The 25,088-nt window shown below is 38.5% G+C and overlaps 1 protein-coding gene across 1 annotated transcript; it reads left to right on the forward strand.

Moving 5' to 3' along the window:
• The first annotated feature begins 789 nt into the window (after positions 1-789).
• Positions 790-2,189, forward strand: LOC105440337. Its single transcript, XM_030987453.1, has one exon. The coding sequence runs from the start codon at positions 790-792 to the stop codon at positions 2,089-2,091; it is 1,302 nt and encodes a 433-aa protein (XP_030843313.1). The 3' UTR covers positions 2,092-2,189.
• The last annotated feature ends 22,899 nt before the right edge of the window (positions 2,190-25,088 follow it).

Consider the following 25,088-nt stretch of genomic DNA (forward strand, 5'->3'; position numbering starts at 1 on the left):
AATTTGCATTCTGACTATTGAAAAAAACATAATTATTCATAACAGGTGAATGGAATAAATTGTATCATGGAACCAAAAATGTATGCATTAAATTGGTTCATCATCATCAATAGTGATCTGTCAGTTTATGACAGGTTCAGTCATAAATTCAAAATTCTATATCAAGTGTCTCTCCAAGTTTCTCTCCAAGTTCCTCGGTCTTGAGCCAACCGTTTCATCGTTTCATACCCTGTTGCTCCACATTGTGTGATTGAATCGTCTAGAAAGCCTTTACGAGGTCTTCCCCTCTATTACGAAAATAGTCGATTAGAGTGGTGGAAAAGACGAACTTGGTCACGTGACAACCAAACCAATCTTAAAGATTGAATACATCACATCGCGATCATCATTGCCGACATTATGTGCAACGTTCTATTAAAACTTACAAGCAAGGAGCATCGTAGGTTTTATTTGTTGTAATCGCTCGTCCTCAGTGAATGCTACTCGACCGCGCTCAACAACTGTCTTGCACAATGATAATGTCATCACCTACTACATGATTCCGTAAGCTTTTGGGGTGCTTTATTAGTTCGTTTATACGTGAGACGCTATTTGCAATCATATATATCCGTTATTCTTCATTTACAAGCTTTCCCTTGGGATCAGATGCTTCTACGCTTTCAATACAGCTCATCACCAAGTTGTCAGATGCTGACTGTATAGAAACAAAGGAAACGGTCGTGAATGGGTTGAGAAAAATTCGTTGTTTGTTTTTCTAATACTCAAATTGTACTCCCTGTCACTTGTAAAATGGACGTTACGGCAATAGTGGCTGTTTCGCTGTTCACGATCATCTTCGTTGTCGGCGTGCCAGGAAATTGTTTGGTGATTTGGGTTTTCGCAAAGAAATCTCGCAAAACGACAACGTCCTTTTTGATACTGAGTCTAGCGACCATCGACCTCTGTGCCTGCTTGATTGCTCCTATTCATCTGGTAAGATCACTGGGTGGTGTTTTCATCAATGCATTCTTTTGTAAATTCAGCATTTACGGTAGCCGTGCCTTTTCCTTTTCGGCGGTTTACCTGACGACATTTATCGCACTTGATCGCTACATGGCCGTATGTAAACCTTTGGAGATTAGATCAAATGCGCGTAGGATCATTGCAGTGATTCTAGTGAGCATCGGACTAGCCGTATCAGGAAATATTCAATTTGCATTGTTTGTGAAACCAGTCCAGATTGGTCCCGTCAAGAAGTGTATTTACCGAGGTGGACCCGACTGGCTTGATCTGAGCAATGAAATATTCACCTCTATATCGTACCTACTAGCACTGATTATCTGCACTTGCGTTTATGTCAGGATCTATCTAGAAATTCGCAAACAGATGAAGGTTCGGGCAGGACTTGTAGGAAATACCGGTCAAATATCGCTTAGCGCCCAACGTCCAGGAAATACAATCAGCAATGGTCGCAGATTTGTAACAACGGATGGTGACGTCGGGACCAACAAAAGGGTGACATCAAGAAAATGTGACCTTCCGAAGCAGGGAGAAACTATGGCGATTCTGTCTGGAAATCATATACAGGACGCTAGCAACAGTGTCTCTGACTTATTTTCCTCTGGAGGCAGCGTTAGTATATTGACACGCCCAACGTCCAACGGCAGTCCACCGATAAACCCTGTGGAGATGGGAGCCGGACATCTCCAGCACCCCAAGGCACCCGCCCGTGTACCCCAACAGGACGCTCCGTCTGAAGACTGCTCCACCTATCCTGAAACCGACAACCAAGACAACGCCGGCCGACCAACAAGGAGAGACATGGCTAAACCATCCCAAGGCAATCGGCAGAGAAAAGAACGCATCATGACGCGAATGTTGCTCGGGACAAACCTCATCCTAATCCTGTCCTGGCTACCATCTTTCATCCTCACCAATGTCCCCGATGAGGCAGTAGCTGCGTACCGCGCGAAGGCATCACAAGGCATCGTTGTTGCATTCTCCTACCAGTTGCGAACCCTTAATCACATTGTCGGCATCTTTGTTTACGCACTCCTTAACGCAAATTTTAGAAAAGATTGTAAAGCCATATTTTTGAAGTGCAAAAAGTAAATATGGCACATTCGTTCGACGAGGTGTTTGTAAAATGACTTCGTCTGCGCATTTTCATTAAAAAAAAAATTCGCACAAACCTTGTACTATGTTAAAAGCATTAGAATCATGAAAGAAATTTTTTCACATTGTCTTGTTATCACTTAATATGATATTATTGCATTGTGTCACGCGATATATCTCGTGGTTTGGTGTTTGTTTTAATTTAAATCGATGTGCTTGATATTTTAAGCTAGGACAATTAGAATGAATGAACAGTTATTTGATTTGTGATACTTTTGTCATATTATAAAACACCATGTGCCTCTGTAACTTACGTGTACACCGACTGTATCGTAGTATTTTTGTATGATCAAGGATTGCTTCGGAGCGCCTATTATATTTTTGTTGTTGGCAAATCAGTATCACGGCATATTCAGAGTTCCTTGGATGAAAGTGCCTGTAATTTGTATTGGAAAAAAATCATAGCTTTATATGAAATAATAGCTCCACAATAACGAAATCGCTTTATGTTGCACTGGATGTTAAAACTGATTAAATTTTAATTTCCTGCACATAATCCCTTGATAATAAAATTGACATACGCAGACTAATCACTCCTATAAAAAAATTGTTAAAAGAAAATGTAAACTTTGTACGAATGCACGTGTTGCTTTTATCCTATGCCGCTTCACTTTGGATTGTAAGCTTTAAAGTAATGCAAGCTTATTGTAAGCTTTAAATATACGTATATATAAATATATAAACATATATATATAAAGGCATACCACCGCGGTCCTTTTTCATATATCTGGACAAGCCTTAAATGCCAAACTGAAAGTAATTATGGGCTACACTGCGGTTTACCCTACAGTCATTGCGAAATTACCATAAATCTATAAAGTGTTATAAAGTGTCGTGAGCTTATGAGTAATTTATGTAATTAAAATCCAACATAATATATTGATGATATTATAATTGGTTTGCTATTCACCATCATTTTCGTCTGAAAGTGTGTTTTCATTTCTTTAAACATAGATATCCATCAAAAGCAAACCTTAATCAAAGATGTGATTTAAACAAAGATTCAAAGTACCGCTACTAGTAATATTTTTCGGGGATGTTTGACGAACGTCATGGTTGCAATAAGTTGCGATAGGAACAACGAGATAGAAATTTAGAAAGCAAATTGTGTCCCTGGAAACCAAAGCGATACGTCTCTTTGTATTTTAGTCATGTCGTTTGGGTTTCAAATTCTTCAACATGGCAATATTCCCCTTGTGAACTTTACACGTTTTTATAAGAAAATCAACAAAATTTATAGAAAACAGACACAAACTCTTTAAAACATTATACGATGATAATCATCCCTACGAACACCTCCATTATAAATTTATATTGAAATTTGAATACTTGGTGTTATGGCCATGAAAGTAGAAAAGAATGCAAAACAGTACTTGGAACAAAGTTTTTTAAAGCATAAATACATAACAATTTGCACATTGATAAACATAAGTATTGCAGAAGAATCAGCGGTGTATTAATTGTTTTTTTTTTCTTTCTTGGCAGCAAATGGCATGCCCCGAGTTCGTCATACCTTAATTTACCCTAAAATATTCTGAAAATAAATCGTTATTGGAAACAGACAGTGGATGATACATTTGTAAATGGTATTATTAACCAACAACAGTGTGCAAAATGACTTGAAGGTTTTGCGTGCATGATTGGTCGATATGATAGCCTAAAGGTGGGTATGTCATATTGGCTTTCCGGTGATAAAAAATGCTCACAAAAGAAATGCCCTGAATAAAATGTTAGGCCGACCTCATTCATTCTCCGTGGCGGTTTTCAACAATGCGACAGAAAATAGATTAAAAAAGTAGAAATATGTCAAACTTGACGACGATGGAAATTCCCTTTCCCATTTGTCACATTTAAAGATAAAGGTGAGTTCTGGTAATGCCATTGCGTTGTGAAAGGAAAGGTGTGGAATGGATCAGAAAAAGTTGATCATGTAGGATGTAAGTATTGGCGTGCACTGCAAGGTTCTGGAGTCATCAAAATCATAATAAATTTGGCCCAGTCTTGGTAAAGTAACAAGCACTGTACACAGAAAGATGTAAATGGGACTACACAAATGGTGTCGGGGTTAGTACTACCTGATTTTCCTATCTTTCTATGCTTATTACTCAGCCAGTATACATTTTCTTCCAAAATTGTTTGGCACATGACATTTATTTATAATCTTGAACATTCCGTGTAAGTTTTGTTTGATTCTGTGAGAATTCATTTTCTTTTTTTTTACCACTAGAACTCAAGTTTATCTTTAATTCATCAACCTGTTTTGCTTCAGACGAGGTATGTAAAGAAGAGGAGAGGATGATTGTATCAGTTGGTATTAAATGTGATATACCGCTAGACAGCTATATCATCAGGGTAAATTATGCCGAGGAAAATGTCGTTGCCGAGTCACGCGACAAAACCGCGGCGGTATTTTCTTATGATGACGTACGGTGTCATACGCTTCACAAATCTGTTTTTGTTTGGTTTATAACACAGAGCTCAGTGAATACGCGCAAGCCTTTGTTGCGCGCATTTGCCATTCATTTCCACGCAAATAACCGCGGCGGGTTATCTGAACAAGCCTTTATCGTCTGTTTGGCAACAGACGTCCATTCTATCTTGTTATCACGTTATTTAAACGGTTATCGATGGCATTGTACGCTCCTGTTACAATATCCTTAAATAGCGAAGACTGACACCGTCTTTACGGCAGGCAAATTACACCTCGTGTGCAACTGGCTTGTAGGGCCTTGTAATAACTTCACTTGAATGAAAGCAGAAAATCAGAGAATTCAAACAGAATGGCGAAAAATTCAAAGAGAATCAGCCCAATAAATAAGAAAGTTATGAATATTTGAAATCTAATAACATCAATAATATTGGGTTCTTGTATAGAGCTCATATCTGTTATACCATGGACTTAATACGGATGGACATTCAACGTGATTCTTTCTTTGATCCAATCATAGTCGCCGCCTTCTGACTATGTGCATCTTAATGAGAACATTCAGCTGTTTAAACAATAACGACCGCGTAAGCATTTTCGGTCATTGACAAAGGAGCAGTTTCCCTCTCTTGGGTTTTGTTTGGATGGTGTGCTTTGTAAGAGTGTGTCTTAAATAAAAGCATCCTCAATGGGGAGCAGCAAAGTTGAAAGGCAGACGATTTTGGTGATATGAAATGTATTATTACTGATTCGCAAACTTTCGCACACACCTATGACCTTATAAAACAATTAGAAGGCCATGATCTTTATAAGCCCGGTGCGTTGTAACTCTGGAATATTATGAGGAAATAGGGGGAAACGGGATTTTAAATCACAACCAAAAAATCCAAAAATAACCTCTTTCTGGTAATATCAACATGTTTTTCAAAAAAAAAAAATACATGTACAGTACACGGAACAACAATTTTCTATCTCCATGATTTAGGCGAGTATTTATCTTCTGCGCATGTAGGTAACCATGATGAGACCAAAGGAAAGAAACATGTACGGAATATTATTGAGACGACATTGACGGAGACACAATGAATTCGTTAAGAAAACGATAAATGTCCATCCGTAATAGGTCCATACTTAACACTCCTGGCGCTCCGCAATTATTACTCCGGCCTTAGCATGGCTGCCATTACAGCGCTTTTGTATTTCAAGGAATTAATTCCTGCCAGGTAGGCCTAAATGAGACCATTACATCCAATTAATCCCAAAGTGGTAATTTCTTTGGTGGGTTGTGACGTAGTCGCTGATAATTGTCTTGTTTGTCGTGTACACAAATATAACTATGTTCTGTTTTTTAATGTCTTCACCCTTGGGGCGCTATACATATATCTTGGAGAGTTTATTGTTACAGTAACAGGTCCTTATAACATAAAAGTCTATCCCGAGTTATATTTTGTTGTAAGGAGGGCTTTTTAATGGGAAAGCTCTTTGCTGTTGCCGTTGTCGATCGGATATGACAAGCCCTTAAACATGTTTTCAATCATTACAAAACGATTTGTATTATTAATGCCTTTATCTTTAAACATGGGTTTTATGCATACAAATTTACATGTCTCCACAGCTATTATCTTATAGTATGTTTCATTCTACCTTACAATATGACAATCTCAGTTGCCAGGGAACTAATGTTCCGCTTAATACAACTTACATGTACAAATTCTCTCCCCCTATTCCTTATAAAATTTCTCTCTTTCTCTCTTTCATTGTGCATTGTTTACATAATGATTGTTTACAAACATGTACAAATTCTCTCCCCCTTTTCCTTATAAAATTTCTCTCTTTCTCTCTTTCATTGTGCATTGTTTACATAATGATTTACTTAAGAGAAGGACGTCAGTTCAAGCTTTTTCTATGACGACCATTTTTTTAATAACCATTTTGGGTATTGGAACAAATGAAAATGTTTTCCGGATCTGGATTACAGTAACATTACCATCAGCTAATTTGAAATGCCTATATACGTATAGTGATAACAAGTTTCAAACATTCATAATTTTCTTTTTTGGGGTCAGATTTCGTTCAAACTTTCACCAGTATGCTTCTTTGATTTTGTTTTTAAACAGATGTTTGCTATTATAATTGGATTTCCATCTAATTTGTGTTACATAATTTAACAATCTTTCGATTCCATACAATGTATACAAAAATGTGCACTACAGAGGAAGGGGGGGGGGAGGAGGCAGTGATAAAGGAAATTTTAATGTCTGAATCGAGGCGGGTGTTTCCACCGCGGGAGCCCCCTATAATTTGCAAATCATGAGATAATGTGTATTCAACAAAATGTCCTCCTCTTGCTGCGAAAATGTCCCTTTTGTGATAAAGAGGGGACCCCTCCCTTTGAATGTGAAATACGATTACTTTCGCAAATTCATTTGCGTTAAAACACTGTCTTCTTCCTTTGATGACAACGACAGATAAACAAAAACAGAAACCCACAAAATAACTCAACCCATCCCCACAAAAAAGTAAACATTTCGATGACGAATATGAAAGCAGAAAATGTCCTCTGCTCCTAACCTTTTCCCTATCCTGAAAATACACGTGGGTCTATGGTCAATTTACTGTGATGTGAAATCAATCGTACTTTGTTTCTTGCGAAGATTGTACAATGTAATGTTCGGGAAACAGTTCTTAACCTTTCAATTATTATGCTTTATGGACAACAATTATCATAATCCATCTCACCACTTAGAACGCACTTGTTTGATTGTTCATTCATCTATTCATGATTTATTATACAACTGATGAAGCGCAGCCGATGGCTGTATTTGCTCACAACTTACAAATTATGCGCGATATATTCAATATTGGATGATTGTATCTCTCTCTCTCTCTCTCGATCCCTCTCTCTCTTTCTCTCTCTCTCTCTCTCTCTCTCATTCGCATTCACTTTCTATCCCCACTCAATCCCTCTCTCCCACTCTCTCTCTCTCTCTCTCTCTCTCTCACATACAGCAATAAACACACCCACACCTTCTCTTATCGTCTATCCATCTCTCGTTATCCTTATTTTGCCCTTCTCGGGGGGGGGGGGGGGGGAGATAATATTATTTTAATTTACACAAATAATTATACGCCGATGCTCTCAATTTTGTTACAATTTGCCTGTTTTATATACCACTTGTTCTGAATGCATCTGTGTTCGTGCATGTATTAAAGAAGAGACTCGTAATTACTGGGGCCCTTGGGGAATCGTATAATTAAATCTGTTGAGTATTACTGAGTGTATAATATATTCAGGCACTTCTCCTTGTCATCTGATTACCGTATTTTCTCTTCCTCTGATCGGTTGATAGTATGTTAGCTTGTATTCATATTCCATGCAAAATTAACGAAGCATATTACATTTTACAAAACATTTCTCTCTCTGAATCCCCATCTTATCTTATTTCTGTCTCCTCTCCCCTATATATACCTCTCTCTCTCAATCTCCCCCCTCTCGCTATATATATATATATATATATATACCGTGTGAGTCAAAAAAAAAGTTTGCACCTAGATAATTCAATATCATCCAAGCGTGATCACATACCACAATCAAAAATGATGCCAAATGATTTGGGATAAAACACTCTTTCATAAGATGTATAATAATTAATTTTTCATAGATGATTTTTAAAATAATTATCCATTTTCTAGGTGTTAACTTTTTTTCTGACTCACACTGTATATATTCATGTATATCTGTATTTTACTAAAAAGCGTCATTAGACAGACATTTAGAATGAAAAAACCAGTCATTAAGTAGACATTGTCATTGTCATTAGGAGGACAATTTCGTGTCCTCTTATGCCTAGGTCATATATAAACCGGGCCCGTACGATTTTCCCTACCCGGCGGCTTGCCGTGGATTTAGAGCCCGTACGGGAACTGTCCGATTTTCATTTCTTCGGCATGTGTGGTCACATATTCTGCGGCGCCCGGGAGGTGCCCGGAGAAAATTGGTCGAGTGAAATGCAAGGCGCCCGTAAAGGTGCCGGCCGAGTGACGGCCGGTAACCTTACGGGCTCCGTTCGATGAGCAGGTGTACCGATAGCTCCCGGAAGGTGCCCTGCCGGGGCCCGGACGTGGTCCTCAAGGCGCCCGGCCGGGTGCCATGCGGTGCACTGAACTACAGAGTGAGTCAGAAAAAATGTCCCACTTTTTAAAAGTTGTGTTGTTTGAAGTATGAATATTTATTCATGGGTTTCATGATATATCTTGATAGAGTTATCATCCCAGTACATTTAGGTACCATTTTCATTTGAATATCTGCATGCATCACTGAATATCAGACAATCTTTACAAGACTGCCAGATCTCACTTGCGCCAAGTTACCCGGTGAGGAATAAAACAGTGCATTGAACAAAGACAGTCAGACACGCGCACACGCACACACACCCACACACACATACACACACACGCACACAAAACGCACACACAACACACACGCGGTGACAATTGTTTCATAATTACCCCCTTTTCTGATTGAGCATTGATTTTTATCAAGATCGCTGAATGTTTAAGTGGCATAACCCTAAAAATCTTTCCCTTTTGTACACATTCACTACCACCATCATGTCATTATCATCATCATCATTTTCATCATCTTAATCTTCATCATCATCATCGTCATCATTATCATCATCATCATCATTATCATCATCATCATCATCATCATGAAGCCCAACATCTGCCAATACGCACCAAGAGGACAGCGGCCACTCAACTTTTCGTACGATAAGAAGAATTCCCGACTAAAAGTAACAGTTTGGGTGGGCCTTGCCGGTAATGGAATGCTCATTTGTGTGCATGTGCCTGTGCATGTCTTGTAAAGATTGTCTGATGTTCAGTCATGCATACAGAGATTCAAATGAAAATGGTACCTAAATGTACTGGGAGGATAACTCTATCAAGACATATCATGAAACTCATGATTATTATTCATACTTCAAACAATACAACTTTTAAAAAGTGGGACATTATTTCTGACTCACTCTGTGTCCTCTGGTATCCGCACCTCCTGTATTTAAAAATGCGTTGTACATTTCGAGATGCCGCCGTGAGGGACCCGCACGGGCAATATTCATTTTAAATGGCCGCCGGACGGCAGACGCCTGTTGTTGTGCATATCACCCGGGGCTCTTGAGGATCCCGTGAAGGAGCCGTAGGGTACACGTACGGAACCCTTGAGCACCGCAAGGCGCCCGTAAACATTTTCATGAGAATTAACCCCCTAAATCGTGAGGGGCCCGTCCGGGCACAATCCGGAGCTCGCATGGGACCCGAAAGGTGCCCTAAGGGTCCTTTACGGGCTTTCTACGGCCTAACGGTCAGATAAAAACGCCGGGAGAATTGGGAGCAGCCAACTCAGCACCACGGCGCCCGTACGACTTCAAAAACTGTCCCGGCGCCCGTAGGAACTTTACGGAAACTGGCCGGACACCGGCCGAAATTTCCCAAAATGTCTGTTTTTACTCGCCGTACGGGCCCCGGAGTGTATATGTGCTCATCCAAGTTTAAAAAGGGGTAGTTATTAAAAGGAGAAGGGGCACTTCTTACAAAGGAAAAAAGGGGCAGTTGTCAAAGTAAAAGGAGCACCTCTCAGTTTTGAATATGGCAATTATCAGAGGGGAAGGGGGCACTTATCAAAAGTGAAAAGGGGCACTTCTCGTACCTGAAAAGAGGCACTTACTAGAGATTAAAAAGGGCACTTATTCAAGATAATTTCAAGATTTATGAGAATGAAAAATGGACACTTATTGCAAAGGAAAATAGGAACATGCCGAAGGAAAAGGGGCACGTGTCAAAAATAAAAAGGGCACTCGTAAGAGGTGAAAAGGGGGAATGGGCACTTTTATTAAGTAATAGGGGCACTTTTCCTGTGTAAAAGGGGCACTTCTTACAAAATAAAAGGGGCACTTTTCCTATGTAAAAAGGGGCACTTTTGGGGTATCTGAAAAGGTGGGGGGCACTGTGCCCCCCCCCCCCTCTGCCCCCCGGAGGGCCACCTCTGCCCAGGAATGTAAATGGCAGGCCAAAAAATCAACGAATTAAACAAAAAAGTGGTGTTTAAGATTTGTTTATGATCATGTTGTGTAACATATATTTTGGCACTGGCCTAGCTGTGAGTCCAAGATTAAGTACGATTTGGAAAATTGAATACCAGACAAAATTTGTCATAAACATCATCCGAACTCACCATACCTTAGCGTTATGTCACGGCAATGAAAATCCTTCTTTTAAAAGGCCATGAAAAATTTGGTTTGCTTTTTCCGAAGTTACTCACGTCAACCCATGTGTTCCGTTGTTACCTTTAGAGATACTAGTGAAAGATCAATTTAGCACTCAGAAACGTCGGGTTATGTGCTCCATTAAACTTTAGAGACCCTAGTGAAAGGTCAACTAAGTTCCCAGAAATGCCAGATGAAATATACCATATTACGCTTAATCCTATACCAGAAAAGGCTTGTATATCTCTTAGTCTGGGCCTTAATGTGAATCTGAAAACAATAATTTATAAAAATTACTATTCCTTCCACGCATTGACATTTTCTGACCTTTATAGGGTCTACTTCTAAATGCTAATCTGGTATCGTTTCATCTTTATCTACTAATGAAACTTGCTCATCAAATTCTCAGGCATAGTATTTTAATGCATATGTAATTAATCGGAAAACGTGTTTAAAAAAAGAATAACACCAAAAGTGCGGACATATTGACATCGAGGTCAAAATGTCAGGCTTGTAAATATGTCCATTCCTCATGTATATTCTTATTTCGTGGGTTGTACGACCCGTGTTCCTGCGACGAAATGCTCCATCGGTACACTAATACACTCTAAAAACAACTTGCTTTCAAAAGATGCAGAAAAACAGGAGAAACAGAGCAAAACGGTTTGAGGAAAATCGGATCACTAAATAAGTTATGATTCTTTTTTAGAGTATGAACAATGAATATCACTACACAATTTGCAAAATCGGTTATCAGTTGGTGACGTCATTGTATCACTATTTATCAATTGCTTTATATATTTTTATCCCATTATTTTCCCTTTTCATCCCCAAGAACTTAATGTCCCCAAGCCTTTGCCCAGGTTATATGGTAATTATCATATTGCATGCAGGGCATTTCGCAATCTTTTATTAAATTGCTAGTTTGGCGGTGTGATTTAATGTATCGCATGGCATTTAGTGGCTTGATTTCAATATTATTTATTTCCGAATTAATTCAAGACGGACAGAGTTATCTTTTTGTAAATGAAAACAATCACATATCGCCCCGTGCAAAAATCACAAAAGATTTCTGTGAAATAAATATTTATTGAGCGTAGGGCCTATATAAGATCAATCGTATACCTTGTCTTGGATAACCTCGGGTAGACTCAAAGTGTAAATCCAGGTGGGAGTTTCACAAAGATCCTACGTTGAACTTATCTTTAAGTTGGACCTCAAAGTTATGGAAAGCCGTTAGCATCTGTTAAATATTTTGTAACAGTTATTTTAAGAGGCATAAAATGTTGATTCAAATCATTCATAATTTTCTATTATCAAGGAGATTTCATGTTCTTGATGTGGAATTTATAAAAAGTCCAGAATACTTGAACTTTCGCTTTTGAATATATTTTATTTTAGGGCTACAAATGGCTCTCCATAATATTTAAGCCCAACTTAGAGTGAAGTGTTAGTAGTAACATATCTCTATGGTTAAGTTCGACTTAGGATCTTTGTGAAACACCCCCTGGTGTATTGTCTGCGTATAGAAATAGTGTGAGAAAGCTAAGATTGCATTGTATACATCATCGTTTCTTTTTCTTCGTTTTCTTCTCCATCTTCTTCTTCTTCTCATTCTTCTTCTTCTTCTTCCCATTCTTTTCCTTCTTCTTCCTCTTTTTTTCTTCTTCTTCCCATGGCTTTTCCTTCTTCTTCTCATTCTTCTTCTTCTCATTCTTCTTCTTCTTCTTCTTCTTCTGCTTCTCATTCTTCTTCTTCTTCTCATTCTTCTTCTTCTTCTTATTTTCCTTCTTATTTTTCTTCTTTTTCTTCTTCTTCTCATTCTTCTTTTTCTTCTTCTTCTTCTTCTTCTTCTTCTTCTTCTTTTTATTCTTCTTCTTCTCTTCTTCTTCCTCCTCTTCTTCTTCTTCCTCTTCTTCACTTTCTTCTTCTTTTTCTTCTTCTTCTTCATCTTCTTCTTCTTCTTTTTCTTCTTCTTCTTCTCTTCTTCTTCCTCCTCTTCTTCTTCTTCTTCCTCTTCTTCATTTTCTTCTACCTGACTACCTCCTCCTACTACTCCGTGTAATGTTGAAGTTCAACAGCACCGACCACCGACCTGCTATCATCAAATTAGCAAACCTACATTAATTTTGTATCAGAGTATGATTATTTGAAAAGATTATGAATCGGGTCAACCGGCAAATGTATGTACGTTTTTTCCTACTTGTATTTATTTCATCTTTTTAAATGTAATTTTATCTTTCTTCATTTCTAGAGTACCAATTACGTTCGCCGTAGCCCCACTACGCTATGGCTGTATGAATGATAACAGAAAATGATTTAACATGTTTGCAGTGCTGTTGTCACATGACACACAAGGTATATAATCAAACATTGCTCCTGTCCACCAACGAATATTTGGGGGTCATTTTATATAACTGTTTATTATGGTGGCTCCTAAGGGACACGCAGACGCAAAATTTGACGTATACCTATGCAACAAATTTGTGGATTATCACGTCAAAGACGTGAAAATCCACAAATTTGACGTATACTTATGCAGCAAATTTGTGGATTTTTACGTCAAAGACGTGAAAATCCTGAAGGGACAGGCAGCCATTGAGTACAGAAAAACGAAAAAATTACCAAGCAAAGGTATACGTCAATTTTGCGTTTGCGTGTCCATTAGAAGCCACCATAGTTTATCCTCTGAACATGAATCCAATAAATAGCCAGAAGTTATAATATGCAAGTATAAACATTTGGGAAGGGGGGGGGGTATTGCAAATTTGGCTCAATCTCTTTCCGAGTTTTAGCATTAAACTGATGTTAAATGAATGAGGAATAGAAATGTAAACGGCTAAAGCAAAAGACCGTTAACATTTCACACATAACGTTCCTTCATGAAATAGAATAAAAGGAATTGTTAGATTTAATCTGTTGGGATTTAAGACATTTTTTTAAAAATAGAATTACATGTGTTTGAAAAGTGAGTTAAAGAGTTATATTGAGCATAGGATGTACAGGACTGAAGAACCAGTTTGCTTTAAAAAAACCGTTGCCATAGCGATAAACGATAATGACTGTTTCTGGGCGTAGCTTAATGAGCATGGCTGTTATAAAAACAGATCGTTAAAACCCGAAGTTTGTTAGTGAAATCTGATTTAATGGCGCATTATAGATAGTGTATAAATTATGTTATGGCAGTTCGCGAATGGGGCATTATCTAGGTTGGTTGATCTAGGGGGTTCGATTGAGGACATAAATACATAAAGACACAAAACGTGCACGGCATCATTAACACACATATCAAAAGCGAATAAGCTACTTTGATTTACAATGTCTCTGACAAACAATTTCAAAATGTAGATTTAATCCGTATAAGACTTGTACACGATTTCCAAAAGTGGTAAGATTAGGCGTAACTTCATGCATAATTCAATCGCATGGCTTTAGGAGCCTTTTGAATTATTCAGAGATACTTTTTGAAGCATTGGCGTAGCCAGGATTTCATAGAAAGTGGATTGGGCATCAGAGTTCCTTATGTCGTTAATTTTGTTTAGATAATATGAATGTCGTTATTAGGTTGGGGCTTATTGGAACCTTTCAATTGTGTTCCAATTTTGATAAAAAGCGATGGATACGGAGAATTCTACAAAATTTCGAACGGTCCGCTTTGCATCTATCAACGCCAATATCACTAAGAATAAACGATATTTATCTTGATTGAAAAGACTTAAACATGCGTTTTCGCTCGAAAATTGTATACTTTATTGAAACATTTGGGCAATAAAAATCGATCAGTTTTAGTAAAGCTGTTTTACATCATGCATGGTCCCGATCAAAGGGCATGAACACATTAAAATATTTATAAATACGTGCAAAATAGGAAATAAAGGACAATCGCATTGGATCAAGGAATATGATAATTAAGGCTCTCAAGACAAACACCCATATCATTATATGACACGTTAGGGGAACACGAGGATATAAGAGGAGAGACAAGGTTGGAAAAGCTTGAGCTGACGAACATGTCATGAGCTAAGATTGATACCATGTTCATACAATATGCATGTGTAAACAGTGTATAATGGAAAGCCAGTGGCCAATAACAAAATAAAAGAGAGAACGAGTGGTGTGTGCGCGTGTGTGTGTTTAGGTATGTTTGAATTAGATAGAGGGAGAGAGAGAGAGAGAGGGGCGGAGGGGAGGGAGATAGACGGAGAGAGAGAGAGAGAGACAGGAAGAGAAAGAGAGAGAGAGAGAGAGAGAGAGACGGAGATAGAGGAAATAAAGGGGGAGGGAGAAGTGGAGGGTGGAGACACCTTATGTATAAAAACCTGTATCGACACCCATGCCCGAAATATTCTTCAACGAATTAGCGGTCACCGTGATCACGCTCATGCCCATTGCCGAGGTTACAACCAACCAATTATCTAGTGCAAACAATCATTACCTGTCAGACTACTAAATGGATATGAGGCAAAGATTCCTGAGATTTTGTTTCACTAGTTCTAAAAGGTACGTGGTATTCTTTAAAATAAAAAAAAATAAAAAAATTCTTTCTATATCTTCTTCAGATTTATTTGTCTGAATACTATGTTAAATGAAGAAAAGGTAATGATTTTTGAGACAGTAATTTTTTTTACTAGTTTTACCTAAATGTTAAGTGGTATCCTTTAAAATAAACAAATGTATTTATGGCATTTATCATATTTATGCTATTGATTATTTCTGTATACACCTTTACATAATATATTTACCATGGACCTATTTAATACTAGTAAAAAAAAAAAAAGTTCAATGAATACAAGAATATGTATGAAACCATTAAAAAGTGAGAAATATCAGCCCGAAGTGGGGGAAAAAAAGAAAAAAAGTTATACAAAAAAAACAAAAACGATTTCCTACCGACCGACCCATGTTTTGGCACGTAAAGGGCAACACGTGTTTTTTTTAGGCCTCATTATAATGAGCAATGAGACAATTTTACAATCTTTACTACGCATGCCTCAAAGCGCAAACCTGCTTTTTCTAAGAATTCCTTAAAAATTGCCGGAGGTATAGTTTCAGAGGCTGTTGAACATTTATTTCAAGCATCATTTCAAGTATATTAGTCTGCGAAAATCTTGAAATAATACTCAATAATCCTACTAGCATGTTGCCTGAGAAATGTACTCTGTACTCTGTACTTTTTTTGTTTATTTGATTACACACCAAGCAGCATACTTTAAATAAAGTCGCACTAAAGTCGCACTTCAGTTAATACCGTGTGTCCGATCAATAAAATAGCACTTACCCTATTTTAACTTTTATTTTTTTTATATTTCACGTACATGTATAACAAATTGGAGTTTAAATAGCCGCGCGTATAAGTAATGGAAAAGTAAAATATTGAGATAAATTTTAAGGATAAAAGCTGAGATAAACATTGGTCTCAAAATAGCAACTATTTAAAAAGAGATACAATAAAATATTTTAGAGATAAAATCGAGCTCAGAATAACGCCCATGATGTTTTTTATGGCGCCATAGAGGGGCATATTACTAGCCGAGTTCATTGACGTTTGTTATTCAGCGTAAATAAGCCTCTTTGATGATTTCAATTCCCTATACTAAAACGTATCAATTATGATCGCTTCGTGGAATCATCATGTTTATGTAATATCATGTATAAACCGAAAGAAAGAAATGACACGTGACTGCAAAGCCAAGTAATCTTTTATTGATCGATTTCATGAATTTTTTTTCAGACAAAAGTCTACCTTTGTACTAATTCCTATAAAAAGAAATAGAGCTAAAAGAAGATTGTTATTTGATAATTCATATTCCCTGCGGAATTGCCTAGGAAGCTATGATCGGATAAGGCAGTGAGCGCTTGCTTTCAGTTCTCCCTAAAATGACAACAGCCAATTTGGTGAAGTGGTTTATGCTAATATCCCTCCCCCGCCCGCGAAATTGTTATTCCCAAACAGGTTTGAAATTTCTTATATTTCCGTTCTTTCCAATGGCTGATATGTTCTACGTCATTAGCAGCTTGGAAAGAGGTCACAAACAATTAGACTTTGATTTTTTATTGCTTTGCCTCACTATTTATAAAGGCAAAAAGCTGAATAAACTGAGACTTGAACCCATGAACCCACAACTCTAAGATTGTATTACCCTGACCTTACCGATTGAGCCAACGATGGGTTAATGAAAAGTGATTCGGCATGATTTCTATAACCCTATCACTCACCCTAACGGTTACGTCATTGCTAATGACGTAACATATCAGCCAATCAGATGACCGGCAATATTAGCATTGGCAAACCTGTTTGGGAAAAAAAAAATTAGCCCCCCCCCCCCGAAAAAGGGAGGGGAAAACGAGAAAAATACAAGCAATCCGAAAAGCAATACGTTTGTGTTTTTTTTAAATATTGTTAAATGGATTTTATGATTGGATATACAATAGTGGCTCTAATTAACAATAATTTACTCATTGTCCAAAATTTCTTTAAGTCTATATTTATAGAAGAGAATGATTTTCATCATGATGATCAACGTTATTCAAAAGTATTATACATCTCATTGATACTCAAAGGGAAATTGGTGATGGCTATAAGGTGTGAGAGGAGATTATATAATCTTTATCCCCGCCTCCCTGCTTTCCTTACTCCTTTTCGCCCCATATTTTCTTCGTTTTTTGCCATTCAACTGGTGCTGGGTTACCGCCTTGTCACCCGGAACTATGCCACTCAGTTCAGCTAGTTATGGTCGTTGTTTTCCCATAACATCATGTCTACAATATATATATATATATATTAAATTCACTACAAACAAACAAAGAACAGTCACACACAGGCAAAAGGCGGAGCGAAAGAAGGACAAATGATTTAAGGATAATTATCTGTTTTTTTCTTTTTTTTTGTTGTTGTGAAATCAGGTTGATTGAGAAGGATTTGGCCGCCAATCACTATCTTGGTAATGTTTGCTTCTAAAAGTTAACTAAAAAAAAAGTAAGAGATTATGAGAGGAAAATGAGAGAGTGAAAGGGGGGAAGGGAGTAGGAAGAGGGCGAAATGGAGAGAAACGAGAGAGAGGGGAAGAGAGGGAGAGAGAGAGAGAGAGAGAGAGAGAGAGAGAGAGGGAGAGAGAGGGGGGAGAGAGGGAGATGGAAAGAGAGAGGGGAAAATAAAGGGCGAGAGCGAGAGAGATAGAGATAGAGGGAGAGAGATATATATATAGAGAGAGAGAGATAGAGAGAGAAAGAAAGAGAGAGTAGGAGAGAGGGGAAGTGGGTTAGGGAAAGAGGCAGGAGAGAAAGAAAGAGAGAGAGAGGGAGAGAGAGAGGGGTGAGTGGGGGAGGAGAGGGAAGGAGGCCGGGAGATAGAGGAAGAAAGGAAAGAAGTTTAGCGTGGTTTGTTTAATTTTGTCTCAATTTTGCGAAAGAGTACATGGACTGTAATGAATCAAATATATAGTTTTTCCTCATCAATGTCGTCAAAGCAGCAACCAATTTCATTAACGTGTATATATGTTCGAGCAAATATTCTGCACTCGTTGCTCCGCTGTTTCATTAAAACTGTTTGCATTCACTTTGGTCGAGACAACGAATGTTCCAAACAGGCACGGATCCAGGATTTCTTAGGGGAGGGGGCCCAACTTTTTTTTTTTTTGGCTCGTCCTCGAAAATTTTAACAACCCCCAAAAAGGTAAAAATCACGTGTTTTTACATGATTGTTTTCTCAAGGGGGGCGCCCCCACTTCCCCCCCCCCCCCTTGATCCGCCACTGGTTCCAAACATGCACATTCAAATTAGAATTGGGTTCAGTCAATTCAATTTCGCCGATGTTGAGTGGGAGGAGAATTCTTTGGCGAATTGCGGTTTCATTTTCGTCTATGGGCAACCTCTTTCGCAATCGGGTCATTCTAATTAAAACAAGACCTCATAATCATATTAACGATGTTTTTCTCGGATATTCAGCTTTTCATGTTCATTCATTCATTTTTTTCCCCTTATGCTCTTTTCTGACATGATTTCACATTATAAAATCTTCTTTTTTTGAAGAGCAATATTTGTATTTGAAAGCTGTGCTGCAAAATACCTACAAAATATGTAACCATATTCAAGATGATTATTCGTAATCAATAACGAAATTCAATTAAGGGATTTTGTATAATTTTGAAGATTATGTATGATATAAATCATATTTATACATTCCTGGTTGGAAAATTCAATTTCCTTCCGATGATCCGATCCATTAAAAAATTATAATAATCAACGGAATCTTTTAATCTCGGCACCATTACTCGTTAGAGAGTTTGAATCCATAATTTTAGAAAAATATTAACGTACAACAGAGGTTTTTTTTAATGGCAGGTGGGTTTAAAGGTTTACTGTCTGGTTATACATTTTAATCCACCAGTACCCCCCCCCCCAGTAATACTAATTTGCTCATTCTTTCAGACAACCCTTTTCTTTCAAAGTGTTAGTTGTTATTTTTTGAAGGGGAGGGTGGGGGGGGGGGTTCTGTGTTGCTTTTAGTGGAAATACAATATTATTTGACATACTTATCAGCAGACCACTTGGAGATTTTTATAAAGTTTTGTTTAACTCTAACAAAATGTTTATTGCCGGGTCTCTAGTCATGCTAATGTTTATTTTGCTTAGCTGAACAGAACAGCATCAGAGTCAGGCGCGTACGCAGGGGGGGGGGGGGAGGGGTTGGGTTTTAACCCCCCCTTTGGTATTTTTTTTTTTTTAATAAAAAAACAAAAAAACAATCAAATGATACCAATGGCTGACCTAAAAAAAGTTAACCTTACGCCACCCCCCCCCCCCCCAACGGAGCAAAATGTCAAATTTTCAAATTTCGAGAAAAAGTGTCCTCTTACCCCCCCCCCCCCCCCGCTTATTCAGCGGCTGGCTGAGTCGTTGCGATTTTTTTTGGGACCCCCCAACAAAAAAAAGGTGTCCTCTTACTCCCCCCCCCCCCCCCGCTTATTCAGCGACTGGCTGAGTCGTTGCGACATTTTCGGCCCGATTTAAAAATGTTAAAACCCCCCCTTGAAAAAATCCTGCGTACGCGCCTGATCAGAGTATTATTCATGACGACAGGGGCGTACGCAGGATTTTTCCAAGGGGGGGGGGGGGGTTTAAATATTTTGCTCCCGAAAATTTGAAAATCGCGCCGGCCGAAAAGTCGCTCAGTGGGGGGGGGGGGGGGGGGGGGGAGGGGGGGGGGGGGGGTAAGCGGACACTTTTTTTTTTTTTTTTGGAGGTCAAAAAAAAATCGCAACGACTCAGTCAGCCGAAAAGTCGCTCAGTGGGGAAGGGGGGGGGGGGGGGGGGGTAAGCGGACATTTTTTTTTTTTTTTTGGTGTCTCGAAATTTTAAAATTTGACATTTTTCTTCGTTGGGGGGGGGGGGGGGTAAGGTCACCTTATTTAGGTTTGCCGTGGGTATAATTTTTTTTTTTAATAATAAAAAAATAAAAAAAAAAAAATCAAAGGGGGGGGGGTTTGAACCCCCCCCCCCCCCCCCCCCTGCGTACGCCCCTGCATGACGAGATAAAACACAAGCAAAACCCTATCACAAACACGTACAAGCACGGCATAATATTCTCATAATAAAAGTTATTAGGTATCACAGAAGAGCTGCGTTGAGTGGGGACACACAGAGCTCAACCACGCAAATTCTCTCTTTGTGAAGAAAGATTTTCATATCATGGAAAAAATAAATATTATAAAATTATATGTCTCTCGAAAGCTCAGGATTCTGTCTTTCATGTCATGTCATTTTCATCAAAATCCATTAATTACTTACGACACAGTTGCTTGAGATTTACCCTCTAATTCGTACGGTCTCACTTCGTTTGTCGCCATTTTTTTGACGGCCGATTTGTATCCCTAGTTTTAGCTCAATTCGCTTGATCGAACGCCATTCGTCTTTGAGTTTTAAAAATCCACTGGTTGGAAAGAGCACATCTTAAGCTTTATTTTCATATAAAAACTGATGGGGGTATGTTTCAAAAAGATCGTGAAAAATCAGAGTGAAAAGTTTGAAACAATTTTTCTATATCAGAAAAACATACTTTTAATTCAATTTTGATACGAGAAGAAAGAGAATTTACTGGAGAATACGATCATGTAAATATTAAGAATGACCGCTAGATGGCGCTAGAGCGCGAATCCGGTTTAGTACAGCTGTACTCTGTGTATAATACGCACTGAGCGAGAGTGACTACAGCGAGCAAGCCCCCAGCTTCGCACGCGGACCCGACGGGCAACGTGGCGGCCACGTGTCGCATCACCGCACCCGCCGCTTGCCGTCCCCCCGGTGGGGTCACTCAATGTGACTTCCGGCCGGACCGCATGACCGTTACCAAAATCGCGGAAAAAGGGGTAAATTTCAAGCAATGTCCGCGGACAAAATATTCCTCGAAATTAAGAAAATAGGGGCGCACATGTGTCCCCGAAATTGATAAATAGGGGACAGGAAAAGGGAAAAGAGAAAACCGGGAAGGGAAAAGAGAAAACGGGGAAGAAAAATTCTCGGAGCCGAGTCTTGTCCTTGAAATATGGTAAAATAGGGGTAAATTTGCGAAAGTGTCCTTACAATCTTATAAATAGGGGTATTCCAAAGTACGATTTTGTCCTTGTTTTGACGTAAAAAAGGGGGTTAAATTTCACAAAATGTCCTTGAAATTGACCGCAAAAGGGGGTTATATGCATTGGTGGTAACGGTCATACGTGTCACTCTTTGCAGGGGAGTGACAGATCCGAAACGGAGCATGAATCTGAGGCTTCAAATATCGAAACTGAGGCAGGATTTGCAACATTTGGCGAACAAATTAGTAAATACATATATATTTCGACGGAATTATTATGCTATCGTAACCTAAACAGATTTAAAAGCGATCACAAGACCAATAATACATGTTTGTGTTTTTCCACTCGCAATTTTTCTCACACGTCATGCGAGTGAACTTTGAATTTCAAAGTGACTTTTTAAGAAATTCAAGAACAAACTTGTGTAATCTTTGTCAATTTATAGAGTGAAAATTTAATCAAATTTTGTCAGAAAAAAAACAGTTTGTGTGTTTCAATCTACATCAAATAACTGTAATGACGGCTTTTCTGATCTTTGGATATATTAAATTCCAATTAAATTCAGGCAGTGCCTTTTCAGTAATCATATCTGATTGATGCACGTACGTCTGTATGAAAACCCAACGACACACACACACACTCGGTGATAGCTCGGCGGCCGTGCACCGCCCATACTGGTGTCTCTATTCTCATGTTGTGATTGCGAACCCACGCCAAGGATTTAAAGGGCATTTATTGTTTTCCCAGAGTTTTTAAATTTAAGATCGTGGATTCAATTTAGGAATTTCAATTAAAAGGGATTTGTTATTATTTTTGTTTATATAGTAAATAAGTTAGGTAGGCCTAGGGGGGAGGGAGGGTGGTGGGGGGGGGGGGGGGGGTAAGAGGACATTTTTTTTTTTTTTTGGTCTAAAAATAATCGTAACGACTCGGCCAACCGCTGAATAAGCGGGGGGGGGGGGGGGATAAGAGGGCACTTTTTTTTGGGGGGGGGGGGTCAAGAATTTTTTAAATTTTCTCCGTTGGGGGGGGGGGGGTTTCAGTACATTTTGGGGGAATTTAGGGCTGATTTTAACATATTTTTTGGGCCGGGGGGGGGGTACGTGCCCCCTGTGCCCCCCCCCCCTGGATCCGCCACTGCCATACTTTCTATTGATGTGCCAAAATTCATTTCCCTACCATTAACGGTTTTCAATTTAGGCAGACTTGAAAACAAAAAAAAGCTTAAGGGTGCTTTAAAATATGAAGTTTTAAGAGTTTAGAGCCTTTTTCAAATGCCATTTAAAATTAATTTAAATGGATTTGATGGTCCAAACTTACAGAAATGATTAAGCGATATACAAACCCCAGATATGCCGAAATTCAGCCCCACTTCATAGACACTCTTAAATCTAGCCATGTTTCAAAACCCATGAAAACTTGTTCCGGCGACGCAAAATTTTTGTCACACGCATAAAAATGGGCTTTATTTAATTATTTGAAAAATTCCACAAAAAAAAATATTTGTCTAAAGAACCTGGAAAAAAATAGGCATGTAGAAATCCATACAGAGAACAGATTTCTTGAAAAGAAAGGTGATTCATCAATTAATTACAAAATTATGTCACCTTGAAAATGGCTAATTGTCAGTTATAGCCTAATTACGCAAAATTTGACCATTTCGTCTCTTATGTAAGTGGCCGTATTTTCAAAAGTACTTATTAAAATTTGACAAAATTTGTCAAATTTGAATAAGTACTTTTGAAAATACGGCCATTTAATACCTCATTTAATGAGGTATCAAAACTCCTCTTTCCATGTGCTCTAAATTGAAATTGGCAGGGGAAATGAAAATGTAGATACTTTCAAACTTTAGCTGTGATACCTACAGTAATGTTTTGTCAAACTGCTTTATCACTAAAAGGGCTGAGGGCCGTAACATAATGTTCGCAGATTTTTTTTTTTTCTTCCCGCCATGAGCTTTCATGACCTTATCGCCTAGATGCTCACACTTTTCTTATATCAAGTTTATGAAATTTTGACCAACGGGTATCGAGTAGCGTCAAAAGGAGGAGGGTGGAATCCTCCCACCCCTCTCGGCTGAGAATGGACCAAAATAAAACAAACGAGAGAAATAAACATATCACAACAATAAAACATTAACATAACTACATCATACCTAAATATAGTTCACTCTAATAAACACATAATGCATTAATCGATAGGTATCTAACATGATTAACATGCGAACGACTTCAATTTCTCTGTATTGTTGAATGAGGGCAAATATAAATTGCTAAATCAATCAACATTAAGTTAAACAATATATTGGGAATGAAAATGTAGGTTAATTAAACATAAAATTGTAGGGAACGACTTTTGCGGTAGATAGAGAAATAGTGTTGCTGCGCATAGATGGCGTTTGCCAGTAACGTCTTCATACTAAATCGAGTTATCGTGGAACCTTTGAGGAGGGGGGGGGGGGGGGACAATCGGAAGATGGGGGAAAAGTCATGAATACATCGATTTTTTAATGTTTGTCAGTCGAAGTTTATAATAATGATATAATAATAATAATAATAATGGGTTCCTGTAAATCAGGGGCGGCCGAGCGACTTCCAAAATGGGGGGGGGGGGGGGGGGGGGAACCAAGAAAAATGGGCACCTTCAAAGGAAAATCTCAAAGCGGAAAAATACACCCCTATATTGTGATTACTTTATCAGGGATGGTTTCAATATTTGTTTCACTTTATACACCATAAAAGATATTGCTTAAGCATCATGCTTTGCAGCTGGGTGTGATGGTCTGAAAAATTATTTGCGAGTGAGTGAAGCGAGCAAGGAAAAATTGTGATATTTGTGAGATCACAGTGCGAAAAAGTACATCTTATAAAAAAAGAAAAAATCCAATCCTGATGGGGTTATAAGCACATTCTCATACTGGAAGGCTGGAAAGACTTTTGATAAGTAACATAAGTATATCATCCATAGATGCGTGCGAGCGTAGCGAGCGAGCTTCAGGAGAAATTGCTCTTGGTCGCTTGAAATTTGGGGCGCGTTTAATGATGAGAGGAAAAGGGGACACTTATCAGAAAAGAAAAGGAGCATGTGTCAAAGTACGAAGAGTAGTTTTCAGAGGTGAAAATGGGACACTTCTTACACCTGAAAAGGGGCAATGACCAGATATGAAAAGGGGCAGTTATGTGAATGAAAAAGGGGCACTTATGCATAATAAAGGGAAATGGGCATTAGTTGAAAGAAAATAGGCACCGATCAGATGTTAAAGGGGCATTTATCAGAGGTTAAGGGGCACTTATCTGAAGTAAAAAGAAGTAACTTCTCGTATCTGAAAAGGGTCATATACCAGAGAAGGGGCACTTATGAGAAGGGGAAGGGGCTCTCTTTTAATGGGGAACTTATCGTTAGGAAAAGGGGCACTTATTAGAAAGGAAAAGGGACACATGTGAAAATATATAAGGTGCGCTTATCCGAGTTAAAATAGAGGTAGATATTAAAAGGGGAAGAGGCACTCATTACAAAGGAAAAGGGGCACTTGTCAAAGTAAAAGAGGCACCTCTCAGATTTGAATAGGGCAATTATTAGAGATGAAGGGGGCACTAATCAAAAGTGAAAAAAGGCACTGCTCGTACCTATAAAGGGGCACTTACTAGAGATTAAAAAGGGCACTTATGA

This window comes from Strongylocentrotus purpuratus, unplaced genomic scaffold (genome assembly GCF_000002235.5).
Source record: "Strongylocentrotus purpuratus isolate Spur 01 unplaced genomic scaffold, Spur_5.0 spur5_scaffold_16, whole genome shotgun sequence".
Lineage (NCBI taxonomy): Eukaryota > Metazoa > Echinodermata > Echinoidea > Camarodonta > Strongylocentrotidae > Strongylocentrotus > Strongylocentrotus purpuratus.

What these genes read in the sequence shown, in the direction of transcription:
- LOC105440337 (XM_030987453.1), top strand. Translation starts at nt 790, where the DNA reads ATGGACGTTACGGCAATAGTGGCTGTTTCGCTGTTCACGATCATCTTC.